The sequence below is a fragment of the Schistocerca piceifrons genome, chromosome 4, assembly GCF_021461385.2.
Source record: "Schistocerca piceifrons isolate TAMUIC-IGC-003096 chromosome 4, iqSchPice1.1, whole genome shotgun sequence".
NCBI lineage: Eukaryota > Metazoa > Arthropoda > Insecta > Orthoptera > Acrididae > Schistocerca > Schistocerca piceifrons.
Window position 1 is genome coordinate 726,599,347 of NC_060141.1, and position 24,580 is coordinate 726,623,926.

General features: G+C 40.1%; 1 protein-coding gene across 1 annotated transcript in view; it reads right to left on the minus strand.

Moving 5' to 3' along the window:
- LOC124795000 (serine/arginine repetitive matrix protein 2-like) overlaps window positions 1-24,580 on the minus strand; it is a 388,873-nt gene that overhangs the window by 146,780 nt on the left and 217,513 nt on the right. The window contains exons 7-8 of the mRNA XM_047258754.1: window positions 14,356-14,493; window positions 11,826-11,909 (exon numbers count right to left, since the gene is read on the minus strand). Of these exons, the coding sequence (XP_047114710.1) occupies window positions 11,826-11,909; window positions 14,356-14,493 (222 nt within the window). The remainder of the gene's footprint in view (window positions 1-11,825; window positions 11,910-14,355; window positions 14,494-24,580) is intronic.

Consider the following 24,580-nt stretch of genomic DNA (forward strand, 5'->3'; position numbering starts at 1 on the left):
TGTTCAGCATCCACACTTCCTTTGCTGACTGACAGATGTGGCACCATCTGCTGAGTCATAATGTGTCTGTTCTCATGAATGACAACTTCAGCTCACTGCAACATGTCGGTTGTGACAGCCGTGGATGGTCTCCCTGCTGCTGCAAATTGTGAAGCTCTGCCGAACTGCCATCTGATGATCTCAGCCTCCGTGCCCAGTGAGTAACTGTTCTTCTGTCGATGGCAGATGCTCCATAGACTTCGATGGCCATTATGAAACTGTACTGCAACTACGTTATCTGTCGAAGAGAAGGAAACTTGGCGTGCTAACTCAAGTGACTTTAAGTAATACATACGTAATGTCTCGCATTCATAGCACTGTTTTAGGCTGAGAGGAGGGGGGGGGGGGGGGGGGGGGGCGGGGTGCGTTACTTTCTAGACCACCCTCATATTTGTGGCTATTTATGTTTGTCCATCATGAATAACTTGATTTATTGTATGCTTTAAAAATGGCTAGATATCCAACATGCCAGTATTTTCAGTTACATGTGAACTATGAAATTTTGTTGTTGTAGATAATTTCTTGTAATTAAGAGATGCCGAAACCCCCATGAAGAGTGCAATGTCATGTAGAACTCATGACATGAGCTTAAAATATGTTGTTCCTGTGATAAAATGCAAATGTTTTGAGAGTAAAGTTCCAATTATCTTTTCGTATTCTCTCCCATTCATAGGGAACTAATTCTCCTCTGTAATGAATGATGGTCAAAGGAGGACCCAATCCATGAGGAATATGGCAAGGATCCATTCTTGCACTAAGGCCCGAGATCTTTTTTCACAATGATGTGTGTCTCAACAACAACACTGTCACTGATACCCTGAAGTTTTATTTTGGGAATGCTATTGCAACTGACTAGAAGCACTTGTCTTTAATTTCCCTTTGTGAAAGCATATTGGTTAAGGAGTTCAGCATATCTGTTTCCATTTCATAAACATATTTAATTTTTTTCACAAACAGTGGTTAGCACGTTAACAAAATCTATTACGATTTTATAACAGATCCTGTGATAATACCGAAGTCGGATTAGTGAAAGAGTGACTGAATGGTTCAAATGCACAATTAGGTAAAAAGTGTAACTGAGATTTATATTGTATGAAAGAAAGAGACTATAAAGTTTATATTTAGTTTCAAAACCTAAAACTTTTCAGTCAGAGTGAATTGTACACACTGATGTGAAATACAATGTAGGATTTCATAACCATGTTAAGAAAAAAATATATTATGAATAATAAGAAACAGGCCCTACTCTAAAGATGCGAGAATTCATTGGTAGGAAGTGGTACAAAAAGAAATCATTATGAGTCTCATTTTCTTTTTAAAGGGACAATTACTCTTCCAATGTGCACACCTTATGCCAGTTGTGTGAGATTTATTCAGTTGTGTGAGATTTATTTCTTATGTGAAATTAAGATCTTCATTATGAAGGCGCAATACCGATTTAGTTATTTTTTGACTCCCTCAATCTTTCTCGGCTAGAATAGTTCCTTTGCGAAGGAAAGACCACGCTATTTTGAGGAGGACACAACCAGTTTCCTTCCCCACCAATCCAGCAATATGATATTGCCTCCAGACAGAAATAGAGAGAAAAGAGGAAGATAGGAAAGAACAAGAAGAGAGCAAGACGTGGAAAGAGCAAGGTGCGGAAAAAGCAAGATGCGGAAGAAGGGTGAACAGGAAGAATGGAGGGGAGAAGGGGAAGAGTAGAGTGGGTCACTGACTGAGGCAAAAGGGCTTGATCGGGTCACTGACTGAGGCAAAAGGGCTTGATCGGGTCACTGACTGAGGCAAAAGGGATTGAGGGATAGCCACTGAGGCAGGGGGTGTTGGGGGGAGGGGGGGGGAGGGTGATTGGACTGGCAGAGAGGGGTATGTGTGAGTAGGGGTGATTGGCGGCGAGGTATGTTGGGAGGGGGCGGGCAGTCAAGGAAAGGAGTGCTGGGGGTGGTAGGGGCGACTGAGGCAGGGAGCCGTGAGGGGGCGACTGAGGCAGGGAGCCGTGAGGGGGCGACTGAGGCAGGGAGCCGTGAGGGGGCGACTGAGGCAGGGAGCCGTGAGGGGGCGACCAGGGCAAGAAGATGTGTTGGAGTATGTGGGGGGTGAACTAGACGGGGCGGGGTGGGGGTGACCAAGATGGAAAGGGGCGTGCACGACCGAGACTGAAAGGGGCGTGCACGGCCGAGACTGAAAGGGGCGTGCACGACCGAGACTGAAAGGGGCGTGCACGACCGAGACTGAAAGGGGCGTGCACGACCGAGACTGAAAGGGGCGTGCACGACCGAGACTGAAAGGGGCGTGCACGACCGAGACTGAAAGGGGCGTGCACGACCGAGACTGAAAGGGGCGTGCACGACCGAGACTGAAAGGGGCGTGCACGACCGAGACTGAAAGGGGCGTGCACGACCGAGACTGAAAGGGGCGTGCACGACCGAGACTGAAAGGGGCGTGCACGACCGAGACTGAAAGGGGCGTGCACGACCGAGACTGAAAGGGGCGTGCACGACCGAGACTGAAAGGGGCGTGCACGACCGAGACTGAAAGGGGCGTGCACGACCGAGACTGAAAGGGGCGTGCACGACCGAGACTGAAAGGGGCGTGCACGACCGAGACTGAAAGGGGCGTGCACGACCGAGACTGAAAGGGGCGTGCACGACCGAGACTGAAAGGGGCGTGCACGACCGAGACTGAAAGGGGCGTGCACGACCGAGACTGAAAGGGGCGTGCACGACCGAGACTGAAAGGGGCGTGCACGACCGAGAGTGAAAGGGGCGTGCACGACCGAGAGTGAAAGGGGCGTGCACGACCGAGGCTGAAAGGGGCGTGCACGACCGAGGCTGAAAGGGGCGTGCACGACCGAGGCTGAAAGGGGCGTGCACGACCGAGGCTGAAAGGGGCGTGCACGACCGAGGCTGAAAGGGGCGTGCACGACCGAGGCTGAAAGGGGCGTGCACGACCGAGGCTGAAAGGGGCGTGCACGACCGAGGCTGAAAGGGGCGTGCACGACCGAGGCTGAAAGGGGCGTGCACGACCGAGGCTGAAAGGGGCGTGCACGACCGAGGCTGAAAGGGGCGTGCACGACCGAGGCTGAAAGGGGCGTGCACGACCGAGGCTGAAAGGGGCGTGCACGACCGAGACTGAAAGGGGCGTGCACGACCGAGACTGAAAGGGGCGTGCACGACCGAGACTGAAAGGGGCGTGCACGACCGAGACTGAAAGGGGCGTGCACGACCGAGACAGAGTGGTGTTGGTGCAACCGAGGCAGTGGGGTGGCGGCAACCGAGGCAGTGGGGTGGCGGCAACCGAGGCAGTGGGGTGGCGGCAACCGAGGCAGTGGGGTGGCGGCAACCGAGGGAGTGGGGGTGGCGGCAACCGAGGGAGTGGGGTGGCGGCAACCGAGGGAGTGGGGGTGGCGGCAACCCGAGGGAGTGGGGTGGCGGCAACCGAGGGAGTGGGGTGGCGGCAACCAAGGGAGTGGGGTGGGGGTGACCAATGCAAAGAGAGGGGTGAGTAAGAGAGGTAGTGGGAGGAAGGGGGAGGGAGAGTTGGAGAGAGGGAGAGGGTGGGAGGAGAAGGTAGTGTGGTGGGTGAGAAGGACTGAGGGAGGGATGTGGGTGGCAAGAAAGGGTGACGGAGGGAGGTGAGGGCAAGACGGACAGAAGAGGTAGAGTGAGGGAGGCGGGGAGAGGGAGGCAGGGAGAGGGGGGGAGATAGAGTGGGGGAGATAGATAGAGTGGGGGAGATAGATAGAGTGGGGAGATAGATAGAGTGGGGGAGATAGATAGAGTGGGGGAGATAGATAGAGTGGGGGAGATAGATAGAGTGGGGGAGATAGATAGAGTGGGGGAGATAGATAGAGTGGGGGAGATAGATAGAGTGGGGGAGATAGATAGAGTGGGGGAGATAGATAGAGTGGGGGAGATAGATAGAGTGGGGGAGATAGATAGAGTGGGGGAGATAGATAGAGTGGGGAGATAGATAGAGTGGGGGAGATAGATAGAGTGGGGGGAGGGATAGATAGAGTGGGGGAGATAGATAGAGTGGGGGAGATAGATAGAGTGGGGGAGATAGATAGAGTGGGGGAGATAGATAGAGTGGGGGAGATAGATAGAGTGGGGGAGATAGATAGAGTGGGGGAGATAGATAGAGTGGGGGAGATAGATAGAGTGGGGGAGATAGATAGAGTGGGGGAGATAGATAGAGTGGGGGAGATAGATAGAGTGGGGGAGATAGATAGAGTGGGGGAGATAGAGTGGGGGAGATAGAGTGGGGGAGATAGAGTGGGGGAGATAGAGTGGGGGAGATAGAGTGGGGGAGATAGAGTGGGGGAGATAGAGTGGGGGAGATAGAGTGGGGGAGATAGAGTGGGGGAGATAGAGTGGGGGAGATAGAGTGGGGGAGATAGAGTGGGGGAGATAGAGTGGGGGAGATAGAGTGGGGGAGATAGAGTGGGGGAGATAGAGTGGGGGAGATAGAGTGGGGGAGATAGAGTGGGGGAGATAGAGTGGGGGAGATAGAGTGGGGGAGATAGAGTGGGGGAGATAGAGTGGGGGAGATAGAGTGGGGGAGATAGAGTGGGGGAGATAGAGTGGGGGAGATAGAGTGGGGGAGATAGAGTGGGGGAGATAGAGTGGGGGAGATAGAGTGGGGGAGATAGAGTGGGGGAGATAGAGTGGGGGAGATAGAGTGGGGGAGATAGAGTGGGGGAGATAGAGTGGGGGAGATAGAGTGGGGGAGATAGAGTGGGGGAGATAGAGTGGGGGAGATAGAGTGGGGGAGATAGAGTGGGGGAGAGGGAGGGAGTTTGCGGCAGGCATATTCCATCCTAAGTCTATGATGCAGGCCGCCTGCTGCCAAGTGTGAAACATGGCGTGGTTCGTTGAGGTTTTTGGCAGGTATTCCATGGGCCCCATACCCACTCTTCAAAGTCGCATTACTGCCAAGGATTATGTGACCATTTTGGATGACCAGGTTTATCCCATGGTCCAATGTTTGTTCCTCAGATGACAGGACTTCTATTTATCCATTTCGAGACGGCTGGAAGCTGTTTCAACAGCAAACGGTTTTCGTACACTGTATTTAAGCATGGTAATGTGTTAAGTTTCTGGTGTTCTGTAGTTTTGGCCACCCCCTGTATATCGGCCATTGCCTATCAGCCCAAAAGTTTTAACAGAAGTGGCCATCTGATTGTCATGAAAAGTTGTTGCCATCTTATCAGGGTGGGAGGGAGGTAGAGTGTGGGAGACGGTGGGAGGGAGGGAGGTAGACAGTGTGGGAGAAGGTGGGAGGGAGGGAGACAGTGAGGGGGAGAGGGAGGGAGACAGCGAGGGGGAGAGGGAGGGAGACAGCGAGGGGGAGAGGGAGGGAGACAGCGAGGGGGAGAGGGAGGGAGACAGCGAGGGGGAGAGGGAGGGAGACAGTGAGGGGGAGAGGGAGGGAGACAGTGTTGGGGAGAGGGAGGGAGACAGTGTTGGGGAGAGGGAGGGAGACAGTGTTGGGGAGAGGGATACAGATGAAGGGAGGGAGGGAGAAGAATCTGCAAGAACCTAGTACCACTTTAGATTTTTCTTCATCTTCATCAACCTAAAAAGGATTATATATGTTGTGAGAAGAAATCCTGACAAACCAAAAATATATACAGTATGCACTTACAACGAACCAGGTGTCATTAAAACTCACTGTCATGTTTACTGTGCACTATTTTTTTTTACTGTAGTGTCAGCCTTCAGATGATTAAACAGTTCTGACACCACGCAAGCAGTATTGTTTTTGACACTTATTGTTGCGGGTTACCATACCACAATGTGGAACTGCTACTGAGTATTCTTCTGGGGAATGCGAAATAAAAACAGGAAATATTGTCACGTTTCCCTCAAATAATTTATATAATTAACTTAACAAACACTGTTTTTGGCCTTGTTTCGCAATTTTATTTTTAATATTATTGCACAACCTAGGTTTCAGGTTATAAGCCCATTTTTAAGAACATTACCGATTCCCAAATATGATGTGCATTACCATCGTTGGGACTCAGTAATGTACTTGAAAATGACCTTCTAACCCGAAGCCTAGGTTGTGCAATAACATTAATAACAAATCTGTGAAACAAGGCCAAAAACACGGTTTGTTTAGCTAATTTACAATATTTCATTAAGAACCCACAGCTGATTCAAATAAAATAATTTATATAACTGCAGTCTGTATCTGGTCACATTTAATGGCCTGAAACCTTGTGTCACATACCCACATGTTTCATTCTCATTAGCTTTCCATTCTTGTTATGAAGGTTCAAACCACTGGTCCCAAGGACAAAAGAAAGATTTATGTTCCTGCAATATTTTGGAATTGATACATAGAACTGTTTCCAAATACCCATGCAACTAACAAAACAGCATAAAAAGGAACAACTTTACACCGCAATTAGAGTCATCATATTTTATCAACAACCAAAATATGTGAAGTTCTTCAGCAACGATTACAAACAATTCAGTCAAATATATGTCTGATATTCTACTGCTGTTAACAGATGACATTAAGGAGTTCTCTACACCCAGGAATCTAACAACATTTTGAAAATACTGGTTTATTGTGGCAGCAAAAGTTACCCTAGTTTTAGAAGTCACAAAATTGTACTGGTGTGATATTACAAGCTAGAGGTTGCAGAAACTCTACGATACAATTCAACGTATTGCACTGGTACCAAGAGCTACTGTGTTCATCTGTTAATCCCATCCTTTAAAGCAATACTTTCTTCATTTGCTAGCGAACTACATAACATTTACCATGCAGGAAGAAATGAATCTAAGAAATTCATATTAAAGGATGACAATAAAACTTCACATTTATCTGACATGTCATAAGACAAAGAAATTAAATTTTTCTCACGGGTCATGAACTGCATGCACATTTGGAAACTGTATGCTTTTTGAACTGACTTTCACAATATAATAAAGTTGTCAAGATAATTAAATAACTCTACCCAATGCTTAGAATTAATAATATAAAAATATACAGGGTCAGCACAAAGTCTTGCCTTGATTATAAAAATTTATAACAGAATAACCATTTGACATAATAACTTTCAGTTGATGCCATTACATAGGTTAATGTTAATAGTTGTTGTGACCAATAGATGGCGCTAGTGCTCTACAACACCGATGTAGTCTATTAGGCCACGTTAGTTGCTTGCGAAATGGCGTCGAAGCAGGAGAAAGCACAGTGTGTGCTTTGGTTTCACAAAACGAAATCGCCCATCAGTGTTCAGCGTACATTTCAGGCTTCTTATGGACACAGCCCTCCTGACATTTAATCAATAAAATGATGGTATGCAAAGTTTAATGAAACAGGCAGCTTTGCAGATAGTCCTCGAAGTGGCAGGCCTCGTGTGAATGATGCAACTGTTGATCATGTTTGGCAATAATTTCAATAGAGTACGTCTAAATCAACTCGTCAAGCATCATATAAACTTCAAATACCGCAAGCAAGTGTGTTGAAGATTCTTCATGAAAGGCTTAGGTTGCATGCTTACAAAGTGCAAATTGTGCAGGCCTTGCAACTGAATGATTTGCTGACACATGCTGTATTTGCAATTGAGATTGTCAACAATATTGATGGCGCTAACAATTACTTAAATCACATGTGCTTCACAATGAATCCACCTTTCATGTCAGTGGAATGGTAAGAAGGCATAATGTCTGTATATGGTGTTCAGAGTCTCCACACACTACTGTACAGTTACAGAGAGAGAGCGAAAAAGTGAATGTTTGGTGCGGCCTCATGCATAACAAGGTTTTTGTACAGTTTTTCTTTGCAGAAAAATCCATTGCCCCTAACATTTGCTTAGATGTTTTGCAACAGTTCATTGCCCCTCAGTTAGTGAAAATCAACCATGGATACTTTTCCAGCAAGATGGAGCAACCCCCCCCCCCCCCCTCCCTCTCCCCCTCCCCCTCCCCCTCCCACTGGGCTTTGATAGTGCACGATTTCCTGGATGAAACATTTCAGATTGGAAGGAACAGTCCAACACCCTGGCCACCCCGCTCCCTGGGCATTAAGCCCCTTGACTTTTTTTTCTGGGGCTGTATCAAGGACAGATTTCTCGTCACACCAGTTGCTAGCATCGACAAACTGAAGGCTAGGATACAAGCTGCTGTGGGTACTGTGATGGAACACATGTTACGAAACAGCTGGCGGGAACTGGCATACTGCCTCGACATTCTCCAAGCTACCCAGGGAGCACACGTAAGTGGTCTTAAAAAAAAGTAACACTAACCTATGTAACGGCATCAAATGTAAATTATAATGTCAAATGGTTATTCTGTAATAAATTGTTATAATCAGGGCAAGACTTTGTGCTCACCCTGTACTTTATGAGAGATGCTCTTAAACACTCTTGTGAAACGTCGAGACCATGACAGTATGTAGGTAATAATTTCAGAAATCGTCTAGCCACAAATAAGAAGATCAACATTACATTAAAATTTCCATGGTTGGTATTCTATGATGCAGATGGTAACTTTGGTGTCAGGAGCCCGAAAGTTCAACAGTGAGTTTCAAATCAGATGATGGAATGTCCTACAATTATGTGTATCACATTTTGCTCAAAGGTTTATTTCAAACATTCCACAAGTCACTGCTGCACATTCAGAGAACACACACACACACACACACACACACACACACACACACACAAATGTATGCACGTGAAGATGTATATAGTGGATGGTGTGGAAAGGAGAGACAGAGTACGCAGGATATAAGGAGAGTGGAAGGGAAGACAACAGTGATAAGAGAGAGGGTGGAAGGGAGGAGGACAGGGGAATAGTGCAGCGGTGAGAAGGAGTAAATGGGGGAATGAGAAGATGTTTTCGTATGAAAGAGTGGGGCAAAATAGGAAATGGTATTGTGATTTTCAGAGGAGGAGATGGGCTGAGGGAGATGGGAAGATGAAAGAGCAGAGAGTGAGGGAGAGTTGCAAAAGAGTGTAGGAAAAATAGGGAGAGAGAGTTCAAGATGAGGTTAAAAAAGATAGGGAGAGAGATGTGAAAGTATGTGAGAGAAAGAGTGTGTTCCATGAATTAGAATAAGTGACTGCAAGTCTAACTTCTCAAGTACAGCACCAGGACAGAATTAGAATGTTGGAGACATGCCAACACTGTCTGTGGCCCTAAACCAATTATCAAAACACCGCTACAAAGTTAAGTTACCTGTTTCTTTCCATTTGTCTAGAGAATTAGTAAGCACTATTTTGGGCAACTAACACCTTTTTCAGATACTGCAAAGGTAAGTCACAAAAAAGATGTTATTTACCAATCTCCCATAGTGGAATACTATAAAAAGTGAAACTTATTGAAACAGAGGTAGTGTATGTATGGACCAGCTGCCGAAATAAGAACAGCTGAGGAAAAACACAACATCTAGAATTTAAAGTGGCATTTTCACTCCCGTAGCACCTTTTTTTTCTATTTTTCACTTTTTACCTGATTAAGAAAATTGTAAGTAATCCAATATCTGTGTATACAAGCCATACTCCAGTTTGGGTAGTTAATGAATAGTCTCTACTGCCTCAGGGTTGGTGTTCCATTTTTTTTTTTTTTTTTTTTACTTTCATTTTCAAATCAATTAAGAAACTGATTAAAATAAAGGAAAAAAAAATTGATGGTCATATCTAATAATACCTCTAATATGATATAATATTTTCAACATAAATTCAAAAGACATCAATAATGAACACAGGAAAGAAGTATAAAATAGGCCCAGCACTTTTTTGTTGGCTATTGTCAAAATATTTTTACCCTTTTAAAAGTACTTGATAGCTACGAAATAGCAATTCCAAAAATTTCTATGCACAATTAATCACCAGCAGGTCATAATAATTAAACAATAATTTTTAAAAACATTGAGAATAATATGTTAGATGCAAAACCTTAACACACCAACAATAATAATCAGTACTCCAAATCAGTGCACCACACATTTGATAACCTTATTACTACTCATATAATTTCATAATGTGAAATGAATAAATTGAAAAGCATTTCAAAGACAAAGAGAATTATATGTGGTGCACTGATCAATAAAACTTGCCTGCACATTTACACACAAAAGATGTTTAATATGTTTTCACAAAAGCCCCCCGCCCTAGAGTGAACAGTTAACATTTATCATATAAGATGCTTCTCTTATATAAAAATATTTGCTTTTATATTAATTCTAAAATTATGCCTTTTAATTTATTCAAGCAATGAAAAGAGCAAGGTCAAAGCAGAGCAATAATCTGCTGATAATGCTCTCAGCCGGCTACTAGCAAAATTAACTTAATCAAACCACAACCTCACAAACATGTGAGAAAGAAACAGAACAGGAAATCAAGACTATTCAGGGAATTCCAATAGTCGGGAAACTTGGAGCTGCACACAAATGGCAGGTGGACAGATGTGTGCACTAACGTGCGAGCAGTCGTGTGCGTGAGTGATGCGCCCCTGCCCCCACTCCCGGGCACGGGTGGATCGCTGGCTGCTGTGTGAGGGGTGGTGAGTCACTGTGCCAGGACCGTTGACCATCGCGTCGATGACACTCGGGGTGCTGCGCTGACCTGCAAACCAGTAACCACATCTGCTGCTCCTCCTGCAATGCACAAGCGCAGTACCTACCGTAGCACAGTGGGTTCACCTCATGGAACCTTACACGTGATCCCCTGCAAGCCCTTAGCACCAGATGGTCTGAACTCTGCTAAGCCTTCCGCCGATGAGATGAGAATGCAACAATCTGAACAGCAGACCGACACTCTCTGTAGAACCCACTTAACTTTCCCGTCCCATAAAATGTTAATGTTTAAAATAGTGGAACTGAAAGATCAGTTTCCACTTATATTAATTTTTAGTATGAACTTGCAATCTTAAATGAGCACATTCAGCACCAGATTGTACTATTCATCTTGCATCTGACTTACCATTCCAAGGAAATAAAAGAAAGCAAAGCAACAATGCACATTTAAAAATACGCTGCAGATTTCATTAAAGTGATTCAAAATTATACACAGGACTGAAAGACTTAAGGCATACTGCACCTATTCAACTCTTAAAAACACAGAACGAGAGCAAAATATGGAGATATGTGCTGAACTATATGTAACTTTTTTTTATATCTGCTATTTCAATCCATGCAGACATCAGATAACTGTTATTTCCTTTCACAGCAGAGGACCTACATTATTTTTCAATAGGACTTAACACAGTAAATAACTTAACTATGTTTTATGAACTATCTGAATAAATTCATCTAATATATATATACATATACATACATAGTTTGCAAGGAATTATGACTTCAAGAAAATGTATGTAAAGTGAAATCTGTGATGCCCATTGTTTTACGCAGAGCAGAACAGGTAAGGACACTTCTATCACTGTAAAGCTATTTCAGATGCTCAAGAACAAGAGTTACAAATCTTTTATTCAATTCTGAATAATATTCTGTACATAAAAGTTACATAAAATTTAGCACATATTCCAGCGTGTACACAAAACAGGGCAAACATGAACTATTCAAATGGCACTTTCTACCCCAACCATTTATCTGTAATGCTGGCACTGAATGTGTTGTATAGAAATGAAAATAATTCCCAAACAATTACTGAAAACACAAAGGGTTTTTATTAACTACTAAGACAAAAATCTTTTGCAACCTAGCAACTCATATCCAGCCTCTGAGATGCCTACATCGAAGGGCAGATACCTGGTGATCCAGAGAACATCATCTACCCTCCCCATGACCTTCCTCCAGTGACTCACCTCGGATGCTGTGATGGGACGAGTGATCTGATGACTGCTAGCTGCTGTTGTCCTCCAGGTGAGACGCCAGCTCGCAGGCCGCATCTGCACACGACACATATGCGCTCCGCAACAACTGAACTCCTGCTAGCTCACATGCCTCACTCAGTCACCACACATTATTCACAAAGAAAACAAATTACTTTTATGTTTCAATTATGTTTATTTGAACTTAGTAACAATTGGATAGAAATACTTTAAACAATACAGTAACCATGTTTTGTCACACAACTTACTGACAAAATAGTTTTAATGGCCACTGTTTGTCATGTGCTTAATGCTGGGAATGTATATTACTTCTGTGTATAAAAATGAATCAGACACTGAATTTTCCTGATTGCTCGGAGAGAAAAAAAAAGAACACTGAAGGCCAAATACACACTTATTCAAATACTGTATTATATCTGATAACAACACAGTATAAATACCACTACCATAAATAATGAAACTTTAAGAACTTTCAATTTGTATTTATTTACATTTTTCCATGAAATAAAACATTATTTTATGAAAGACAGTAAAGATTTTTGTAGTTTACAAAATATTTGGATTTGCACTACACAAGAAAACTAAATAGCAGAAACTGTTTGAAAAATAATTTACATCTTGCTATTTTATATTGTTTGTGTGTTCTCCATATCTATTATAGATACTGATAGAAAAAAGCTCCAGAATGTAACATGCAAGGAGTAAAATGAACCTAACAAAGAAGAATTAAGGACAGTGATTATCTTAATTCATATGCAGTATGTATGATGGAAAGATGTTTACAATCGATAACTCAAAGTACAGAGAGAATTAGGATGAGAGAACAACAGACAACCCTTTATAACAAATTTTAAACAATTTTACAATTTTGCAGCCCTATGCGTGTGCAAGCAAACAAGTGTCCCAGTATTTAAGGATGAGCAATGAATGCAGTTAATGAGACCATTCAGAGTAAATACAGTTTGTAAAACATTGAGGCAAAGTAAATTCAGAAGCAGATTCGTGTGCTTTCTATTATTAAACCAATTACGCAACATTCCATTCTTCCACTAAACATTGCCTTTTATCTATTTATGTCAATTTTAAGTAAAATATAAAATGTCTCATTAGACATTCAGATCCTTTCATCAAATCAAGTTATTTTTGTCAGTAATTAAATGAAATAAAGGGAATTTTCAATGATTGTAGCAGGTATGAAAATAGTTTACGAGTACATAAAATTCCTGAAGTGGCTGCAACAGAATCCAGCACTTGGAAACATTTGTAGTATGGGCTGTAATCATACTCTTAAGGACATGAAACTTTTTTAACTAACTTGGCTAGCAGAAGAGTAGATGAGTTTTTCTTCATTTCTCAATAGCTATCTACCATTAAATCTTGAGAACTGTATTTGTGCCCTATGGTTTATTTAAAATAACACATGTCTTAATGGATTTGCAACTTCAGCATATGGAGTAGCATCAAATGACGATCCCTAAGTAGCTACCAACAAAGATGAACGCCAGTAATAAGACAAGAACCTAAAAGGTCAAACGTAAGTACCAAAATAGAACATAAATAAGAAAAGCTTCAGAGAAGTTTCATACTATCATGAGTGCCTGCAAAAAAATCAATGAAGAGAGACAAAATCCCATACATCTGGCTGTTCACAGCAACATTATTGAGAAAATGGTAACATATCAACAGATTATTCTCCTAGTTTTAAGTTGGAAAGGCAAGAATACAAAAATATTCAAAATTATATCCCTGTTTGACTGCTCACATTGCCCAGTAATGTGCACACACTGTGTGTGTGTGTGTGTGTGTGTGTGTGTGTGTGTCAGAGAGAGAGAGAGAGAGAGAGAGAGAGAGAGAGAGAGAGAGAAATGGGAGAGGGGGGGGGGGGGGGTTACGCACAAGAAAGTTAAAAAAAGACAGGCATCTATTACGAATAAAGGTACTTAACAAAGTCAGGATACACGGAAACAAGACAATATCAAAATATTTACATATTAATTTGCAGTCACAAAATTGGTCATCGAAAAGTTGCTTCTTCATGAGGGAAGAAAACAGGAAGGGAAAATAAAAAGAACACAGGAAAGAAATATATGGAAACATGGAGAAAATAACTGATTCATAATTCTTTCTTTTCTCAGTTAATTTTTTGGATAAAGTATAGTATTCCAAAAGCCCCAGTCCTACTATGTATTGTTTGTTCCTGTAGGACCAATGACAATTTGGTCATTAGTGAGCACAAACTTCGTTTCTCTCAATTAGGTTGCATTTTTACTTTCTTGTTTACACAATATCGCATTTTTGTACCATGTGTAGCCACTTACAAACTCTATTTGTGGAGGCAACTGTACACTGTGTAAAACCACAGAGACTGATAACACAGCCCATACAGAGGGAGGTGACAAGAGACAAGAGAGGCATCATGAAATGCACAATTTCTGAACTGCTAACTACTGTGGTGCCCTGCTGCATTAACTCTTGTGTTGCACTTCAACCACCTAAAGCTTACATCTCTCTGTGCTCGCTCTGCTTCCCCCAACCGACCCCCCTCGAAGCTGTTGCCGAGTTGAGGACTATCGCTGCTGATGGTGGTGCCAGTAGCGATGGCGCTGTCACTGCTGATGATGGTGCTCTTTTCATTCTGAACCTGTAACAAAAAATTGGCCAGGTGCAAGTAGGACCAATACTCTGAGGCATCTGTACAAACTTAATTATGTATACAGACTGTTCATCCATCCAAGAAACTGAGAATATCAATTATTTTTGCCAGTTATCGACATTGGTACTGGTAAGATATCGGACCCCGGAATTCCAAGACTTTAGAGAGTGTTTTAATTTCATAAGGAGAAATCAAGAAGTTTCTGTCTCAGGGCAATCCTGAAGTGAATATGCAACACAGTGCAACTCCAATGCAGGTATACAAGCACCAACATGTAGGCAAGGCATTATTGTGGAATTCATGTCTTTTCAACATGTGTGTGGTAAATGCGGAAATGTTAACTGTGGCGACATTTTTAACAAGTGTGTCCAAATGGGATCAACAAGCTGTTATTATTTTCTTAACTGCTGAAGGACAAAAAGTAGACATTGAGAATTAATAATGTGCAATTAATGCAAAACATAAAGCTAACTGAGACAAGGGGTGCTGCTGCTTCACGATAATGCTCGTTCCCATATCACAACTGTCATAACACAGAAGTTACGCCAACTCAAGTCAGAGACAGCCAAGCACCGATCCTACAGTCCTAATCTTTCCCCATGAGATTATTATACAATTGGCTCCTTAAAAAAGGCCTTGAAGGGTCGACAACCAGTGCTGGATGAGGATATGCAGCAAGCAGTAATGGACTTCTTCAAGCAGCAAGACATGGTATTATACTGAACATGTATCTTCACCCTGATGCATCGATGCATCAGTGGAATGATTGTCACAATGCTCACGGCACTTCTACATAATTGGTATACTGATACTGCACAGTATGGCCTTCGAATGGAACCTTTTTGATCACCCCTTCTGAGTTTGATGATGGATAACAAATGAAAAAGGAATTTTTTTTGTGATGCAATTACAAATTAGTAATTTACAGATTTTTTTCCTTTACTTGTTCTATTAAACCTTGGTTCTTACCAAATTTCATGATTCTAGGTTAACAGGAAGTGCCCTATATGTTTTAATGAGTGAGTTTGCAAGTATCAAAATTTCAAACTTTGCAACATAAATGGTAGATCACTTGATAGCAATGACTTACAAGCTTCTGTTTTTCACACAGCAAAGAGACCAAATACCTTAGTATGTGGCATTAATTTCAACTCGATATATTCCTGAGAAAAAGGATTGTAACAGTTGCACAGAGAGAGAGAGAGAGAGAGAGAGAGAGAGAGAGAGAGAGAGAGAGAGAGAGGGGGGGGGGGGGGGTAGATGGACAAAAAAGTAACCCTATAAGAATTCAGTTTTTTTACCAACTGTGGTATGGAATCTTAAAAAACATACCAATTACAGGACACAGCTAGCAAGACCAGCAGAAAAACTGCCATCTGCTTAAATTTTGATTGAAAGTTGTTTTCAAAAATTTACAGTTTGTAGAACAGAAAATGTGACCAGTAAATGCCATTCCTTTTTCTACAAAAATCTGGCTACAAACAAGTAATCTACTCTGGAACATCGTTTTTCATTTAGTAATGCAGCATTTGCAATATGCAAATACAGACACACCAATATTAATTAAACATACTGAGATCCCATAGTATATATGCCACAATTCTACAGAGATCATAGGTATGAATTAATAATGGTAGGTAAAGACAGAATGGTATGACAACTTTACGCCAAATATCATGGTAACTGTTATCAACAGCAAACCAAAAGAGATTACACACATTCAGCATCTGGCAAAATCTCTAATTAAGAATATTAAATTACCAAAACCATGTACTGCATGCATTGACTGAAATAAGAAATAGCTCTATTAACAACTAGTTTCAATGCAGAATTGGAATCTTATCAAATGCTGGTATGCAAATAACGAAGTAGGTATATGGAACCAGGTGCTTGAAAACCATGTTGGTCATTAATCAGCGCAATATAAAAAATAGTTGCTTGCACAGATTTTATAGTAAAAACTGTTAGTCTACGATGATACTATACTTTTGTCATCGATTTACACAACAATCTAAAACTGCCTAATTGACATAATGCTGCCTAACTCAGTAATAATAATATTGTGGCAACAGTTTATGACTTGTAGTTAGCATCATTAGCAAGAAGACCAGTATATCAAGGTTTTATTCCCAAACTAATGAGTGGCAATCTCTTTTGCTGGAAAATAGCCATCTTCAAAATGTGGTTCAAGAAATTTAAAATGTCAGTAATAATATTATTACATTATTATAGGTCATATGAAATCTGGTGCTCACATGGATCATGTGTTATTACAGTAAACGATGCTTCTCATAAGATAACCAGGGAGGACTATATAGTGATATCTGGCAATTCATCTGATGTCAAACACGACAAAGGTTTGTAGTCTGTTAACGCCTTAAGAACAGGTCTATACCAACTGAAGCATAACATAACTGTTCCTTGCATTTCCCACATGCATGAATTGATTCTCATGTATTAACAAGGTGTTAACATGTATTAACATGATTCTCATGTATTAACAAGGCAGCAAGAATTAGAAATTAGCATTATTCAGAAATATACAACATTAATTTCTTCGTGTGTGGGTCCACAGATTCAATGTAACTTCTAAATGAGGAAACTATGTTAAAGACCACCAGAGACTGCCAATTTTAATATGCAAAATGTGTTTATTCCACAATGTATGTGAATCAAAGGCCAGTTTCGGCCTTTGGTCATTTTCAAATATCTGTGAATACAATATATAAAATTAAATAAAAATAAAAAGTAAACAGGTTAGACACATTCATGAACATCATGATGTTTACATATTATAATTGTTTTAAGAATGAGGTTCGCAGGAGAGCTTCTGTAAAGTTTGGTAGGTAGGAGACGAGGTACTGGCAGAAGTAAAGCTGTGAGGACGGGGTGTGAGACATGCTTCGGTAGCTCAGATGGTAGAGCACTTGCCCACAAAAGGCAAAGGTCCCTAGTTCGAGTCTCGGTCCGGCACACAGTTTTAATCTATCAGGAAGTTTCATTATAATTGTTGTTAAATTACTTACATAGCACTGGTGATGTGTGTGACATTTAAAAACTGTATCTGTCCCCATAGCACAAAACAGGTTTTAAATGTGACTGACTGACTGACTGACACACACACACCACCACCACCACCACCACCACCACCACCACCAATGCTACGTGATACCAGTAATGTGATTATACACAACGTGCAACAAAGGCACCTAGCACAATAAACCTGACAGCCTGCACTGGTTTTTAAAATGGTTTCATCATTTAGTAATACATCTTAACTGACGAGGAAACACAAATTTAATTACCTTAATTTGTAAAAGTGCAGACAGCTGTAAGTGCCTATGATTGTCAACATGTTTGTACAAATGGCTTGTTAAAACTCAAGAAAATATTAAGAAACGCCATGGTTACGTACATGCTGCCTTGGGCAGATGGCTAGTGAAAAAACAAGTGTAAAACGTATTATAGGTGCCACTCTCAATCCATCAATCAACAGCTCTTTTTTAAAGCAAGGTGTGTAACCAATTATAGCAAGCAAAATTTGGAAATTGTACATCAAAGCATTACATGCCAGGATGGTACTCTCAACAAAATCTGAGTAAATGTGCATGACCAAAGAAGGTACAGATTGTGCCCATTTTCTGTTATGCAGTGAGCATTAGGTTACTATCAGTATGTCATAAATAATTATGACTTTGCAACTTCATTTTAAAGGAAAACTTAAGAAAAGGTGGTATTGCTATCTATGTCAAGAACAGCATCGCCTGTAATTTCACCATTTTTTTGCCTAGCATAACATTTTCAAGTTTGTGCCACAGAATCGTGTGTAAATAATTCTTGTTTACTGATTGTAAAAATTTGCAGAACACCATCAGAAAGTTTTAGTCTATTTTTAAAGAACTGTCTAGTAGAGTACATGTTTAAACATGAAACAAACCTAATACTTAGGGACTTCAACCTTCAGACACACACACACTTTGTGGCAGATAAGATCTGCAAAATTTGATGATCACATGAAAAAACCTTTCTCTGGTCAATTTCCACACTAGAATAACTTCCCATTGTAGTGCACTACTTAACAATACATTTATGGACCCAACAAAAATAACTGACATTACTGTTAACCCATGTTCTGAACAGTCTCTCAAATCATGATGGACAAATATGCACTAAAAATGACAAAAGTATTAGTGACAATCTGACTGAATCCCATTAGAATAAGAGGTGGAACAATAAATGAGGGACCCATCCATTGCATTAAATCATTTCACCAGTAAGTAGATTGGAGACCAGTGTGTGACAAAGATAATGTAAATTCCAAGTATTTGTTCGATGATGAAGAGTTACTAATATTTGAAAATATTTTTTATAAAGATGATTTATAGGGCTCAAGCCAAAAAGTCCACCAATGAATCATGGATCATCTTTGGTACATAGACTTCTTGCAAAATAAAGTAACAGCAATATGGAAACGATAGTGCAACCCACCAACTCTTGCATCCAAGACGGTTGCAAGTGTTATAGTGGGTAAAGTTGCTGTGGAAAAAAGCTACAGTTGTGTTGTGAGAAAGAGCGTGTAGTAATGATGACAGTAAAATATCAAAGCTTAATGAGCATATAGTAGGCTTCCATTAGTGTTGTGATTAATGGGAAAAGCACTAAAAAGTTTGTGTGTGTGTGTGTGTGTGTGTGTGTGTGTGTGAGGGAGAGAGGGGGAGAGAGAGAGAGAGAGAGAGAGAGAGAGAGAGAGAGAGAGTGCTAGGGTTTCTGGACATAAATTGCCATCATATTTTGCCAAACACGTCTCAGCTGTAGAGAAATATTCCTATGTCCGATCTAAAACTGGGAATAATAATTCATGCACAGACAAAAGTGAATTTCGTAAAAGTAACAACGATTTGGATGTGAATGTCAATCAAAATATGAAGCAGCAATCAATAAACAAAAAGGTGGCATGTCTTTCAAACAGACATTTATGGGAGAAAATTAATGGACATCTTGCAGGACATTAGTAATGACCTTCAAGGAAATAGTGTTATCAAACCTGATGCTGTAATGGAAAATGTTGTTGGTGTAAACTTTCAAAAGATCATGCTGCAACAAAATGATTTCGTTGTGAGCATTATTGGTACAAACGATAAAGCAAAGAACAAGTCAGAAACTTGTCTGATATCTCTACACAACTTTTTAAATATCAGTGAGTCTAAAAATACTATATGGGCCCTGTAGGTATGATTTAATTCACAGCTCTGGGATAAATAAAGAAACCAGAAAAGCATACATAGAAATCAGGAAGCTATGCTGCCAGTATGCAAACTGTGATGTAGTAAAAGTACATCATTTGAGCAGAAACCTTCACACTTGGCATATAACACATCTCAACTACGAAGGGAACGAATTTTTGTGCAACAGAATACATGAGGTAATTAAACATAGCTGCCATCGATTAAAACATCCAATGTCAAATGTCACATTTTCAACAACAAAAATGGAGTTCCTGTTTTTGGGGATGCTTAGAAAGGCAAATGTGTTCTTGTGTCTGATGCCGAGCTTAGTGTAAAGATTTTTTACCTGTTTCAATATGCAAAAATACTCCTCTGAATAATTTTGCGCACAAAACAAAGGTGACATCTTATTTCATATTCTAAGTTGTTAAAACAATCCTACAGAATCAAAAACTGAAAATAACGTATTTATTATCAAAAAATTCAGTCTGCAAGAAAGAAATTTTTGGAATTAGAAGTCTTCTGCTCAACTGTTATTCATAATGTAGGTCTCAACTGTCTCATTGAGGATGAAGAGTTAACTGATTATTTGTAAGTTAGCAAATTTAACAAAAAATGGGGTTAAATTCTGTAAATTAAACAAACCCAGTCACTTAACTGATGAGAAACACTTTGAATACTGTGTGCTTGAACTTATTCATAATAAAATATTCATTAAAATTGTGTATACAGATCATCTGACAGCATTTTGTCAAAGGTTTTAAGAGAACCTGGAATGTATTAAGAATGTGCACAGTTCAAAAGGAAACAAAATCATCTTATGTGGCAACTTAAATGTTCATTTCTCCACTGTTTCATTAAATTCAGTATGTAAGCAACATCATGGCTATATTTGATACACAAAATATTGAGAGCGAGCCTACCAGAATTACTGCTACCTCCAGTAACACTACTGATGAAGTTTTTGACAATAATTCTTTCACTCCTTTATTAAATGTTGAAAATATTTCAAGGGATCTTAATAAAATTGGAGCTGCCCTACTGTATCGCCTCTGACAAGCCAAAAGTTAAATACAGGCTTTTAATTAAGTTCCCAAAAATTCAGAACTGTTTAAATTAATGATGTATCACGACACCTGGAATGATGTATTCAGAGAGGTTGATACTAATATGAAAGCAAATATATTTCTTGACACGGTGGCCCATTATTTTAATATTGCATTTCTGCTTAACAGACTAGTAACTCATAGTACAAATAAATCAGTTTATAAAAACGAAACTATATGCGGCAAGCAGTTATCCTAGTTTTCGAATACTTTATACAAATACAAAAAGATAATTAGACAAGTTATAAGTAAGGTTAAGAAAATGGCAAATAATAATTACACAAAAGAGTCAGAATATCAGTAAGGCAACTTGGGATGTTGTTAGAAGTACCCTTGGAACTAGAGGTTTTAAGAAGGCCCATTTCATCTAATACACAATGGAATTAAATGTCGGATGCAAAGGAGATAAGTGAAACTTTTAACAAGCACTTCTCAAGAATGTCTTCTAATCTTGCATCACAGATTACTTCACCTGCATTGTCTTTTCTCACCAAGTTTATAAAATCAGGCACATCATGTTTCTAACATCAGTAACTCAAGATAAGGTGCTGAATATTATTAGTAAATGTAGCAACTCACATTCATCTAGTACTGATGGCATGTCTGATTTTTTGTTGAAAGTATTGTTCTAGTAATAATAATTCCACTTTGAGATGTAATTAACAGTTCTTTAATTACAGGCTGTTTCCCACATGTTTTCAAAATTGCTGCAGTTATTACTTTGTTTAAGAAAGGAAACATAAATGATGTCAACAATTATCGACCAATCTCTCTTCTTTTTGCCATACCGAACATCCTAGGAAAAGTAGTGCATTCTCATGAAATTCCATTCCTTTTTAAATATTGCCTACTCACAGTATGAAAGTTTGGTTTTCATATGAAAGGTGTAAATGAAGCTTTATTTTCTTTTACTGATCAAGTTTAAAGTCATGGTTGCCAGAAGTTTCCCCTAGTGAAATTCCCGATTTCCAGACAAGTTTTAACAGTTTTCCCTGACAAATTTCGAGATCTCACGTGTAAGTAAGGACATAAATTGACAAAAAAATGTAAGGACTTCTGTATTTCTAAACATCTGAGCAAAATTATTAAGTATGAACATCAACACCTTTGAAATGAACTGTCTTTAGATATAGAAACAAGCCAAATGTTATATATTTTTCATTAAGACCATTGATGTTATTTTATATCAATATAATGAAAGACATTTGGTGACAATAATATGCATTTCATTGGAAACACAAGACAGATTTAAAATACCTTCATTGATTTCTTTTATCACATCAAACATTTCTTCATTCTCTTCATCATCTGCAGAGCTAGCTGGCATATAAACTTGTACTACTGTGGTAGGCGTGGGCTTTGTGTCTATCTTTGCTATGATAATGCGTTCACTGCACTGTTCATAGTAGCTTACTCACTTTCCTATTTTTTTAATTCATTATTACACCTACTCCTGCATTACCCGTATTTGATTTTGTATTTACAACTTTAAATCAAATCAGAAATCTTGTTCCTCCTACCACCAAACTTCTCTAATTCCCCCTCTAACTTTAACCTATCCATTCCCCTTTCTAAGTTTTCTAATCTACCTGGGTTTCTCCTGATAACAGTGTCCTTGTGAGTAGTCCCTGCCCATAGATCCGAATGGGGGACAATTTTACCTCCGGAATATTTTACCCAAGAGGGCGCAATCATCATTTAAACATACAGTAAAGCTGCATTCCCTCGGGAAAAATTATGGCTGTAGTTTTACCTGCTTTCAGTCATTCGCAGGACCAGCAGAGCAAAGCTGTTTTGGTTGATGATATTAGGCCAATTCAATCAATCATCTATACTGTTCCCCCTAGAGCTACTGTAAAGGCTGCTTCCCCTCTTCAGGAACCACACGTTTGTCTAGCCTCTCAACAGATACCCCTCCATTCTGGTTGCACCTATGGTACAGCTATCTGTATTCCTGAAACACATAAGCCTCCCCACCAGCGGCAAGGTCCATTGTTTAAGAGGAGGCCCTCTGTCTTATGTCTATTATTTTACAAGTATAGTGTGTGTTTTTTTTTCCCCAAGAAATACGTGAGTACATAGTGTACAAATTGCCAGCGGCTGCCATTCTCTTGAAGATTATGAAACAGGTGTGTCCACATACCTGCTCTCAGACTATTTACACGGAACTGAAAATACTGCCTGTTCCCTGCATTTCTATATTACAAACTGTGACTTTTGTTAACAATAATTTGCATTTGTTTCAGACCAAAAAAATCTATTCATGGTCATAATACTCATATCAGTACAGAAATTCACCTAAATAGTCAAAAACTAACCAAAAGTTTGCTTGGTGTTACAAATATGAGTAATGTGCTGTACCATAAACTAATGCCATCGATTAGGGAAAATAGAAATGCATTTAGGAATAAAGTAAAAAAAATCTTACTTAAGCTTTCTCCCCCCCCCCCCCCCCTCCCCAATTCTGTTGATGAATATCTACAGTCGAATTTGTCCTAAAAGTTCCTGTGCTCTTAGTCTACAGTGTGGTTGTGCTATAGAATTACTATAAATTGATCTGAATTGTGCTGTTACGTTTTTGTGTTTTATTTTTAGTATTATGCATGTGCAGTTGACTGAATTTCTTAACTGTGATCTAGTCTGATGAGCTGTGCTGTGCTCAGTTATTAGCGTATTATCACACACAAGTTAATCTCTTCAGCACTGTTGTATAATTTATGGCTTAGAATTTGTATCATGTATCATAAAGTCAAGTTCTGTTCTAAAAGTTTTAAGTTTGTCCAACATCCTTGTATATCTTGTACATTTAGGATCTGGTGGAATAAATAAATAAATGAATAACTACAGAGGAGGTGCTGGGTCGCAGATAGGCACAATGAAACTTTCATACAAAGTCCGTCTTCTGCAATAGAAAAAGGACTTTGTTCGAAAGATTTAATATTTTAGTAGTCTTTTTCATTGTGTCTGTATGTGACTCAGTGCATCCTCTACAAAGTGAGAAGCAATCTACCCTTTCCATATCATTATTATTCCTTTCTGGATTTCTCATTGTTTGAAAATAAAATGACAGTTGTATACTAGACCAAAAATTTCAAACAACCTAGACCAACTAAATAACTAATAAAGTATTCCAAAATATTAAGTAAAGTTAAGAATCTAAAAGCCAGTATTTAAACTAAGTAATAAATAACTCTAGTAATAAAATCCAAGCAACATGGGAAGCAATAAGGAATGAAACTAGTGTTGCTCATTCAAGTAAAATGCAAGACGTGTTTATAAACACATTGAAAATTACAATATATGTAATACAGCAGCAGCTTTAATAAGCTTTTCTAAAAGGTGCTGATGAGAAAACAGTGTAACATGTCCAAACATCCATGTGCATCAGAATGCAGTTTCCAGGACTCGCGGGAGGTACACCAGCAACAGACTTAAACTGCAAGGTGGAAAAACAATGAAGACCGATGTGCTGGCCAGCCTTGATGTTGTTTTTAGGTGGTTTCCCAAATCTGACTATGTGAATATCATGCTTATACCAATGTTCCACATCAGTTACACAATTCACAAAAATTTATAAAATATTAACAGAATCTTCCGTCGGTTCTTGGCAGAACAACATTATAATAAATGAAAAGCATCAGTTTGTTTTTGTTCTACTACTTTTATTGTTAACCGGTTTTCGGCTTACAAGGCCATCTTCAGACATGTCTGAAGATGGCCTTGTAAGCCGAAAACCAGTTAACT